This window comes from Cyphomyrmex costatus, unplaced genomic scaffold (assembly GCF_001594065.2).
Source record: "Cyphomyrmex costatus isolate MS0001 unplaced genomic scaffold, Ccosl1.0 scaffold32, whole genome shotgun sequence".
In the NCBI taxonomy this organism is placed as follows: Eukaryota; Metazoa; Arthropoda; class Insecta; order Hymenoptera; family Formicidae; genus Cyphomyrmex; species Cyphomyrmex costatus.
This window is the reverse complement of record NW_017277340.1, coordinates 38,659-50,409: the sequence shown is the minus strand read 5'-3', so window position 1 is coordinate 50,409 and position 11,751 is coordinate 38,659. Positions and strand designations below refer to the sequence as shown.

The 11,751-nt window shown below is 29.2% G+C and overlaps 1 protein-coding gene across 1 annotated transcript; it reads right to left on the bottom strand.

The window, feature by feature from the left end:
• Positions 1-2,766: 2,766 nt before the first annotated feature.
• Positions 2,767-7,930, bottom strand: LOC108775785 (diacylglycerol O-acyltransferase 2). Its single transcript, XM_018542231.1, has 5 exons — positions 7,637-7,930; positions 6,662-6,936; positions 5,730-5,916; positions 3,054-3,253; positions 2,767-2,924 (listed from the first exon to the last, which is right to left on the bottom strand). The coding sequence occupies exons 1-5, from the start codon at positions 7,861-7,863 to the stop codon at positions 2,767-2,769; spliced, it is 1,047 nt and encodes a 348-aa protein (XP_018397733.1). The 5' UTR covers positions 7,864-7,930.
• Positions 7,931-11,751: the final 3,821 nt, after the last annotated feature.

The window sequence follows — 11,751 nt, the reverse complement described above, 5'->3', positions numbered from 1 at the left end:
GTTTCTCGCTAAATCTTCGTTCAAAATTCAAATCACCGGAGAAAACCAGTTTTTCGTTTAGTTACGTATATGGGTTGCGTGTATAAGGTCCGGTTTTACTATATATAATCACACAGAAAAAATAAAATTAATCATAAAATTTCTACAAAAAATTAATTGATCTAGACTTTTAACTTTATTTCTCAGTTTAACTTACTTATTATTTTTCCTTAATTTTTAGAATTAGAAAAAATTAAAAAAAATTGAGTTAACCTTACATTGATGGAATCTAAGTTATTTTTTTATAATATACCGATTGTGCATCACTTTAACTGATAGTGGTTTCAATATGAATTGACACTTTATCAAGCGGACGCACAAAGTCTATCTTTGATTTCAACAAGGAACGAATTTATATCTTTATCTATCCTATTTTTAATAACTTTCTTAACATAGAGTCGCAAACTGATTGTTTATTTAATTTTTTACGTCGTTTCCATCATTATATTTTTTTTCTACTATATTTATGTATTTTTATATTGTATATAGCTAAGTATATATTTTTATTTCATGACATATTTTATTTTATAATAAGAAGAGTGAAAAATTGATCCAACATGAATCATAATTAGACGTTTATTTGTATGTTTGCAGAGATATTATAAATCGTAATCGCGATAAATTATCGGTGTATCGGTCTTTTTTGTCTAAATTTTAAATAAAAATGCTTTTTTACTCTTTTATTGATAAAAATGGTACAATGTGATACGATCAAATCAAATAGTACGGACAATATTTCGCAATACATAAGACTAGGTGTTCCGCTACGCTGCACCAAAACTTTCTATCTCGCTTTCACCAAACTTCACAAACATATATATCTATTTTATTTTAAGTACAATGAATACATAGCAGCCCAAACATAAAGAACAGACTTAAAAGCAAATACTTCACGATACTTCACTTGCTTAATAGAATTTATTATAATAATTTTACATATGATTTCATGGATTTATGGTTCCGTTTTATACTGCTTAAAAATTTGTATGAGAGAAGAACGAAATGCCTTATCATTATCAAACTCTTATATTATCAACTGCTATAGATACTAGCGATTTCGAATAGATATCTAAAAGATGTACGTTTATATTTAAAGATAAAGTTCAGCTAGTAAATATATAATAATGTGAAAATATAAATTGTAAAAATATCAGTTTGCTAAAGATATTTCAAGTGTCTTATCATCTCCATTTTTCATAGATATAATAATAAGAATAGACTGAGCATTTCTATGAAATTGTCACTATCCGTTTAGAAAGAGTAAGGTAACTGAAATCGTGCCATTCTCTCTCTCTCTCTCTCTCTCTCTCTCTCTCTCTCTCTCTCTCTTTCTCTCTCTCTCTCTCTCTCTCTCTCTCTCTCTCTCTCTCTCTGTCTCTCTCTCTCTCTCTCTAGGTTGCAAAGAGATACTGATAGAGTTGAAAAGAGATGCAGCTATGGTTCAATATTTTCTAGTGGAGCATAGATCCGGGAGCTAAGGTCAGGAAATACACAATCTATACCTGATCTAAACCTTACCATGGTATTTTTTAAGATTGTAATAAATATATAACCAAATAGATCAAATCTAATTCAAATAAACCTGTTGAAAGTGAAAAAACCAAATAAATTTGATTATTATTGTTTATAAAGAATCTATTTACATTTAAATTTTCACATAAATTTTCACAAATATTATGAAACAAATTCAATTTATAGTACAACTTATGTCGCAAGCATACGTACTAAACTTTGATTTTACTCCGAACAGCTCGATCATACACTAAAGATTCACGCTTTTCTAAATTACCTAGATTGTTGTGGCTATCTTGGCAATAAACAGGTACAAATTTTCTTTTAGTATATCACCAAGTCAGACTATCGTCTCCTATAGATGAAATAGTACGTTTCCAAGCAATACTACGACCACGTGTATGCGCCGTATGTAAATATATTTATACTTGCGACGACTTCCACACGGAACGTTTAGCACGGCGTCATGTGTCTTACTGTTGGATCGTCGATAGCATGAGGAGAAAGCATGTCCGACGGAGGACACAAGTGGTTACTCATTCACACGCGCACGGACAGATGGACGGTTGGCCATGAACGAAGCTCTAAAACGTATAGTCAACATTCGACGTTGAGACTCATTCTAGTATATAACGTAGAGTTTATTATTAATTATTTAACAATTGAATGGAGTCTTTTAGATTATATATGAATCATAAACCAATATCTTGTCATGTAAATTTATGTGTATAGGATAAATGTGTATAGGGGTGATGAGCCCTCTATTATATTTGATTATCGGAACTGTCTTGTCATTCAACATGATTGAGGACACGTTCGGTTTACTCATACTTTTTTTAGTGTTAACAATGCAGTTTAATAAACATTTCTCTCTGGCCAACGACGTTGACGACGACGTATCTTAAAATAAAACGTGAAAATTCACAGATCCGGACTTTGCACCGCGATATCTCCGCTCGTAGGGCACGTAGAAAAAAAATGAAAGCACTTTTATCATACAATTTAAGTATTTGCTATCGATTGAGCGTATGTAGAACATTGATCAGTTCAGCCGTTACTGAGATATGATCATTTCAATCCCCTGAATTTGTCAGAAAAGAGGCACGGCAGTGTCGCGCGCTTGGCTTGTTAGTGCGAGACACTACCGTGTCTCCAGATACCATATTAATATATAATCGCTTATTGTATATCATTAACAAGTTATAATTAAATATTTTATAAGAGTTCGAGAGTAACATTATCGGCATTTTTTATGTAATTATGCTTTTGTGTATTGAAGAATTTAATTAAATGTTCTATGAATTCATTGTGATATTTATTAATCTCTTCAGACGTGGGATCCTCTATTTTGGGCATTTCGATAGGACTACCAACTAAAATAAAAAGAAACCTAAAATTAAAATTATTAATTAATAACTATAGTAAATAATAACTACTATTAATAACTAATAAATTTTATTATAAATAAATATTTATTTGATAGTACATAAAAAAAATTTTACCAACTACGGTAACCGGTAATCGCTTCGAAATAAGGCCAAATGAATACTGAAAGAATCCTCTACCCGAAATAACAACGGGTGGTAACCCAATGAAACTGCGAATATAGTTTTGTATGCGTCTGAAAGTCGATCCTTCTGGGCTGTATATTTGATTGAATAAATCTGTTTCGCCAAAAGAGAGGACAGGAACCAACGCCGTACTGAATCATAGAGTTATATATTAGATTTTGAATTGTATTGAATATGATTGCTGAACATAATTATATTATACGTAATTATCGTTTTTTTTTTTTTTATGTTTCAGATTTTCCTATATTTTTATTTACGATTTACATTTTATGAGATGACTATCTATAGAGGGTGGTCCACTGAAATCGAAGATCTTCGATATTTCGTTTATTTTTGATAATATGGAAAAATGTTCTAAATGAAAATGGAATGATGTGGAGAGGGACACGTTTTAGTCATGTTTAAAAGGATATTAAGGACATCATTTCCACTTTTTTAAATGGAATTATGTAATTTTTTTTAGATAATATCATTCCACTAATTATTTTGCACATAAAAGTATTTATGTAGAGATACCAATAAACCATTAATTTACGAGATATTTTATACTTTATCCTGACAAAAAATTTATTTGAGGAGATGCTCAAAACGATGTCCTCGGACTTCAATACACCTGAGAGACGATATTTAAATGATTCTCTTGCCCTCTTTGTCATTTCTGAATTTATACTTGCACATGCAGCCAAAATACGCACTTTCATTTATGAAATGTGGTACGGATGAAATGAGTGGCGTTTCAGAATGCGTAAAATACTTGTCTCTGAAATAATAGAATTCCATTGTATTTGTCGAGAACTAATATGTGGATTATGTGCAACTACAGCTAAAACAGCAACTTCTGCTGCTTCATTATTTTGCAAAGGGGGTCGATTTTTTTAGTTTGTATAAATACTTCCAGACCTGGATGGGTAGAGGAGGACACATCAATTGGCCTGCACATTCTCCTGATTTAAATTTTCTGGACTCTTTTGTACGGGGAACATTAAAAAATATTGTTTACAACGATGGACTAACTACATAGGAGAACACGAAAATGCGTACTTTGGCTGCATGTGCAAGTATAAATTCAGAAATGACAGAGAGGGCAAGAGAATCATTTAAACATCGTCTCCAAAAATGTAATGAAATCCGAGAGGATCATTTTGAGCATCACCTTAAATACATTTTTTGTCAGAATAAAGTATAAAATATCTTGTAAATTATTGGATTATTGATATCTCTACTTTAATACTTTTATATGCCAAACAATTAGAGGAATCATATTTTCTAAAAAAAATTACATAATTCCATTTAAAAAAGTGGAGGTGATATTCATAATTTTTAGCGCCTCCACTTAGAAAAAAAACAACGTGCCTGAAAGGTGTCCCCCTCGACACCGTTCCATTTTTATTTGAAACATCTTTTCGTATTATCAAAAATAAACGAAATATTCAAGACGTGTATGATTTAAGTGGACCACCCTGTATATTACGTAAAGATTTACGCACAAAATACGAAACAATTTTTTTTTTAGATACAATTTTGCTTAACGCAAAAAAAACTATTAGCAGATTGCAAAACAATTGTTTAGAAATGTGACAACTAAAAAAATTAAATTTCTGAAAAAGGAAAGAAATGTTTTTTAACCTGATAGAAAATTGACTAATCTCACATAATATCGAAAATATATACATATAACGTAATCGAATATTATATTTTTGTCACTTTTATTTCGCAATTTTTACAAAACCATCCATTTTGAGTTCTAATGATTTTTTATAAGAATTTAAATTATTTCACTTTAATATTGTATGATTGATAGAGTAGGGTAAAACCATCCAAGAGTGCGTATTCTTTCTTTGAGAAAGAAACAACCTGTATAAGGATCTCAGTTCGCACAATAAAATGGTGTTTATATTATTCTTTACACTTTAAACTAAATATTTTTCAAGTATCAATGTAATACTATGACTCGTCTTTTTACAGGAGTTTAATTTTATTAAGAAAAGAAAAATGCGAACTTTTGAGTAAGTGTCTTCTCAAGAGTTTGCATTAGTTTTCACTTTTTGTTTTTAATATAACTATGTAAAATAATTACAGGTATTAAGTGAATATATCACTAAATACGAAGCAGAACATGCATGCACACAATATAAATAGTACGGATTCAGTAAGCAATGATTTAACGTGTAGAAATCGATTAATTCATCGATTGAAAGATATAGAAAGAAAATGATCAAATACCGATAAAAATAAGCCATTTAGAGTCAAACTGGATATTGAATGCTTCTATTATAATTTTCGTGTGAATTTATATACTACGTATGTAATACCTAAATGTGAAAATAATCAAAATTACAAAATTAAAAATATTTTCTATGTTACTGAAACGATTACATCATTTTTTTTAACACTGATCAGTAAACCAAAAAGGCATTCTTTGTGAAATACAGATTTTACAATCAAATATTTTCGTTGTATAGCTCAGTGAGAAATCTTGAGCGCACTTTTAGGGGATCTTACCCTAATGTTTATTTTTGACTTACTCATAATATCTTAAAAATTACATTTTTTAATCATTTTTTAAGTAAAGAAACGATATTAATATCTAAAAAGTACATAACTTACCCGTATTTAAGTGCTAGTTTCACAAATCCTTTTCTTCTCTTTATAAGGACACGATATGTGCCCGGCATTGATTCCATCATTTCAGCAGCACCACCGACAACAAGAACTGTAATTCTTCCGGTATATGGATTTTTTGGTGGTGTTGATAATAAATATTTGATACTTTTTAAGCTAGAAGCACAAGCACCTAAAAGTGTTCGATAACTTATCGTTATAATTAAATTACAGAAGAATTTAACGTTCTAAGGGCCAATTTCACCAACGTCGGTTAAGCTAACCGACGGTTAATTCCAATGGAATTATCCATATATATATATAAAATTATAAATACTATATATATATAGTATATATATCATAGTATATATATAGTATATATATACTATGTATATAATATATACTATTTATATATAGTTATATTGTGTATATATATAGTATATACAATTTTTGTTAAATATATATATATGTTTATATATCAAAAATATATATAAAATTTTCACCCTTTTTAAAGCATACATATTATATATGCAAACCAGTATAATAATAACACTTTTTTATATGAAAAAATTAATTGAAACAATTTTCTCTGTGAACAAGAAAGAATATGTAATGTTCCAATAGTTACATTCAGCAGAAAAGTAGCTTCGTAACTGTTGTAAAATTTTCTAATGTAATTGGATTTTTATTCAGTGAGAGAAACTAACAAAGTAAGGGCAAGACTAATCATGTTAAAGAATTTAACAGAGATACAAAATTTGACTATCTACTGAATGCAATTAATATATCTATGCATTATATAATTTTTATCTGCTTACTATAATTATAATATATTTACATTTAAATATTAAAAGAGTATTTATAGTACATTACAAAATTTATCCGCAATTAAGCGAGAAAAATTTAATGAAAGGCGAGAAATATAATTAAACTTTTACCTAAAGAATAACTATATTCTCTCAATATAGGTATTTTGAATAATATATCGAGAGTAATTGGATGGATTTCTAGTCCAGGAAATAGCTTCTTACAGTTCAATACGTCTGATCCAAATGAACCAAGTATTCCAGAAGACCAAATACCATGAGGTTCAGAAACAAAAAGATACGATTTTTTAGGATCTAGATCTACTGTTTTCACTAATTTTAACGGATAATAATTGCAGAAATAACGCAAAAGCGCATTATTTCTTGCCACTCTTGTCCACATTTCACTAAAAAATGTAAGATATATTTATTTTTGAAACATTAATAATTTATGTTTTTAAAAAGTTTAATTATTGTGGCTAAAATGTCTCTTTCTTATTTAAATTCAATGAATATTCATAAATATTTTTTTACTCATTGGGTGCGTTTAATAGAACGCAACAGTTTTGTAACCATTTTGTAGTTGCCTGCTGAACGGTCTTAAATGCATTTAATGTTTCAACACGTTTATTCAATAATTGTCATCGTTTTCAGTACATTAAGTGCGCAAACATTAAGTCTCAAGCAAAACGTATTGATTAAAATGGCTATTTTCAACGTATCGTTTTTTTAAACAACGTAATAAATATACTTTTGACAATATATACAATACAAAAGGTTACAAAACATTTTATATAAATATTAATTTATATAAAAAAATAAAAATATCTATAATAATAATTTAGATAAATTTGAGGTAGCATTATGGTTGCTATTTTATCTAATTTTTTCTTTAACTTTTAGTAATAAATATGCGTTTAGTGTTTATGTCAAAAGAGCGTTCAGCAGAACGTTCAAGTGTTGCAACTTATCAGTAAACCGTTGCGCAACAGTTGCGTTCTATTGAATACATTCATTTACTTTGTTGGATTAAGTAAATTGTCTTCAAGTGTCGTCAAAATTTTTTTTTACCGATTACTACAAAAAAAACATTAATAGAATTCTTACCTTCTACCACCACTATGACAAGTGTCCCAATCGTAATACATCCAGAGAAAATATAATAACAGGAAATAACGTAGCGTTTCTGTGTAGAATATAAGGTAAACCGTAATTGGATATCCCCAAACAGTCCATAAAGGGAGTACAATAAAGTGTATCGCAACAGCCAATGTTTGTAATCTTCTTTCCAGCGGTACATTTAACGGTGCAAATTTCACGCCCAGAATTTCCATGTTTCTCGCTAAATCTTCGTTCAAAATTCAAATCACCGGAGAAAACCAGTTTTTCGTATAGTTACGTGTATGCGTTGCAAGGATAAGGTAAGATTTTACTGTATATAATCACAGAGAGAAAATAAAATATATCTTATAATTTCTAAAAAAAATTAGTTGATCTAGACTTTTAACTTTATTTCTCAGTTTAACTTACTGTAATCTTACCCTAATTTTTAGAATTAGAAAAAATAAAAAAAAATTGAGTTAATCTTACATTGTTGGAATCTAAGTTATTTTTCTATAATACCGATTGTGCATCGCTTTAGCTGATAGTGGTTTCAATATGAATTGACACTATCAAGCGGACGCACGAAGTCTATTTTCGATTTCAACAAGGAACGAATTTATATCTTTATATATCCCATTTTTAATAACTTTTTTAACATAGAGTTGCAAATTAATTGTTTATTTAATTTTTTACGTCGTTTCTATCATTATCTTTTCCTTTCTACTCTATTTATGTATTTTATGGTTTGTAGCTTTTCTTTTAGTATATCACCAAGTCAGACTATCGTCTTCCATAGATGAAATAGTATGTTTTCACGCAATACGACCACGTGTATGCGCCGTGTGTAAATATATTTATACTTGCGACGATTTCCACACGGAACGTTTAGCACTGCGTCATGTATCTTACTGTTGTATCGTCGATAGCATGAGGAGAAAGAATGTCCGACGGAGTACACAAGTGGTTACTCATTCATACGCGCACGGACAGATGGACGGTTGTCCATGAACGAAGCTCTAAAACGTTTAGTCAAAATTCGACGTTGAGACTCATTCTAGTATATAACGTAGAGTTTATTATTAATTATTTAACAATTGAATGGAGTCTTTCAGATTATATATAAAGCATAAACCATATATCTTGTCATGTAAATTTATGTGTATATGATAAAAAGTTGATGAGCCCCTATTATATTTGATTATCAGAACTGTCTTGTCATTCAACATGTTTGAATAAACGTTCTGTTTACACAAATTTTTTTTAGTGTTAACATTGCAGTTTATTAAATACCATATTAATATATAATCGCTTATTGAATATCATTAATAAGTTATAATTAAATATTTTATATGAGTTCGAGAGTAACATTTTCTGCATTTTTGACATAATTATGCTTTTGTGTATTGAAGAATTTAATTAAATGTTCTATGAATTCATTGTGATATTTATTAATCTCTTCAGACGTGGGCTCCTCTATTTTGGGCATTTCGATAGGACTACCAACTAAAATAAAAATAAAAATAAAATTAAAAATTACTTATTAATAACTAATAAATAATAACTACTATTAATAACTGATAAATTTTATTATAAATAAATATGTATAAATTTGTTAGTACATAAAAAAAATTTTACCAACTACGGTAACCGGTAATCGCTTCGGAATAAGGCCAAATGAATATTGAAAGAATCCTCTACCCGAAAAAACAACGGGTGGTAACCCAATGAAACTGCGAATATAGTTTTGTATGCGTCTGAAAGTCGATCCTTCTGGGCTGTATATTTGATTGTATAAATCTGTTTCGCCAAAAGAGAGGACAGGAACCAACGCCGTACTGAATCATAGAGTTATATTAGATTTTGAATTGTATTGAATATGATTGCTGAACATAATTATATTATACGTAATTATTGTTTTTCTTTTTTTTTCTATATTTTTTATTTCCCTATAATTTTATTTACGATTTACATTTTATGAGATAACTATATATACAAGGTGGTCCACTGAAATCGAAGATCTTCGATATTTTGTTTATTTCTGATAATACGAATAAATGTTTGAAATGGAAATGGAACGGTGTCGAGAGGGATACGTTTTAGTCATGTTTAAAAGGATATGAAGGATATCATCTCCACTTTCTTAATTGGATTTATGTATTATAATTTTTTTAGACAAAATATCATTCCTCTAATTACACAGGCCCACAACAAAATTGTTATTTTTTGTGCGATGAATGCTACTATGATATTCCCATGTATTTTTGCCCGCTGAAACCGAATCCGTAACCCGTTTGACCCCTACACGTCAGGATTTTTTTTTAACCTCAATAAAACGATAAGAGTACTGAAGAGTACCGATTAGGGGACCTTCCCCCAATGACCTTGATCTTGACATATGTTGACCCTGAGTAACCTCCACCAGGTTTTAACCGTCGCTCGTTCTTCGTTAAAAAGTTATTAACAATTATAGTTTTAAAATAAGAGTACTGAAGAGTACCGATTAGGGGACCTTCCCCCAATGACCTTGATCTTGACATATGTTGTCAAGATCATGACCCTGAGTAACCTCCACCAGGTTTTAACCGTCGCTCATTCTTCGTTAAAAAGTTATTAACAATTATAGTTTTAAAGTTATATTCGGATCAGTGCGCATTTTGGCTATATGTGCAAGTATAAATCTAGAAATGACAAAGAGGACAAGAGAATCATTTAAATATCGTCTCCAAAAATGTAATGAAGTCCGAAAGGATCATTTGAATCATCTCCTTAAATACATTCTTTGTCAGAATAAAGTATAAAATATCTTGTAAATTATTGGGTTATTGATATCTCTACTTTAATACTTTTATATGCCAAACAATTAGAGGAATCATATTATCTAAAAAAAATTACATAATTGATCCATTTAAAAAAGTGGAGGTGATATTCATATCTTTTTAGCGCTTCCACTTAGAAAAAAAACAACGTGACTGAAAGGTGTCCCCCTCGACATCGTTCCATTTTTATTTGAAACATCTTTTTGTATTATCAAAAATAAACAAAGTATTCAAGACGTGTGTTTGATATAAGTGGACCACGCCGTATATTACGTAAAGATTTACGCACAGAATGCAAAACAATTTTTCTTTTAGATATAATTTTGCTGAACGCAAAAAAAACTATTAACAAATTGCAAAACAATTTTTTAGAAATGTGATTTCAGATAAACGCTGTAATAGAAATATTACTGGTATGTCATAGTTAAAAATTACGTATGTATAGCATCCTTATCTCAAAAATGACAACTAAAAAAATTAAATTTCTGTATAAAAAAAGAAAATGTTTTCTAACTTGATAGAAAATTGTCTAATCTCACATAATATCGAAAATATATACATTTAACATAATCAAATATTATATTTTTGTCACTTTTATTTCGCAATTTTTACAAAACCATCCATTTTGACTTCTAATGATTTTGTATAAGAAATTAAATTATTTCATTTTAATATTGTATGATTGATAGAATAGGGTAAAACCGTCCAAGAGTGCGTATTCTTTCTTTGAGACTATAATAACCTGTGTAAGGATCTCAGTTCGCACAAAATATGGCGTTTAGATTATTCTTTACACTTTAAACGAAATATTTTTCAAGTATCAATGTAATACAATGATTCGTTGTTTTACAGGAGTTTAATTTTATTAAGAAAAGAAAAATGCGAACTTTTGAGTAAGTGTCTTCTCAAGAGTTTGCATTAGTTTGCGATTTTCACTTTTTGTTTTTAATATAACTATGTAAAATAATTACAGGTATTAAGTGAATATATCACTAAATACGAAGCAGAACATGCACACAATATAAATAGTACGGATTCATGAGTAAGCAACGATTTAACGTGTAGAAATCGATTAATTCATCCTCGAAAGATATAGAAAGAAAATGATCAAATACCAATGAAAATAAGCCATTTACAGTCGAACTGGATAATGAATGCTTCTATTACCATTTTCGTGTGAATTTATATACTACGTATGTAATACCTAAATGTGAAAATGATCAAAATTACAAAATTAAAAATATTTTCTTTTTTACTGAAACGATCACAACGATTTTTTTAACACAGATCACCAAACCAAAA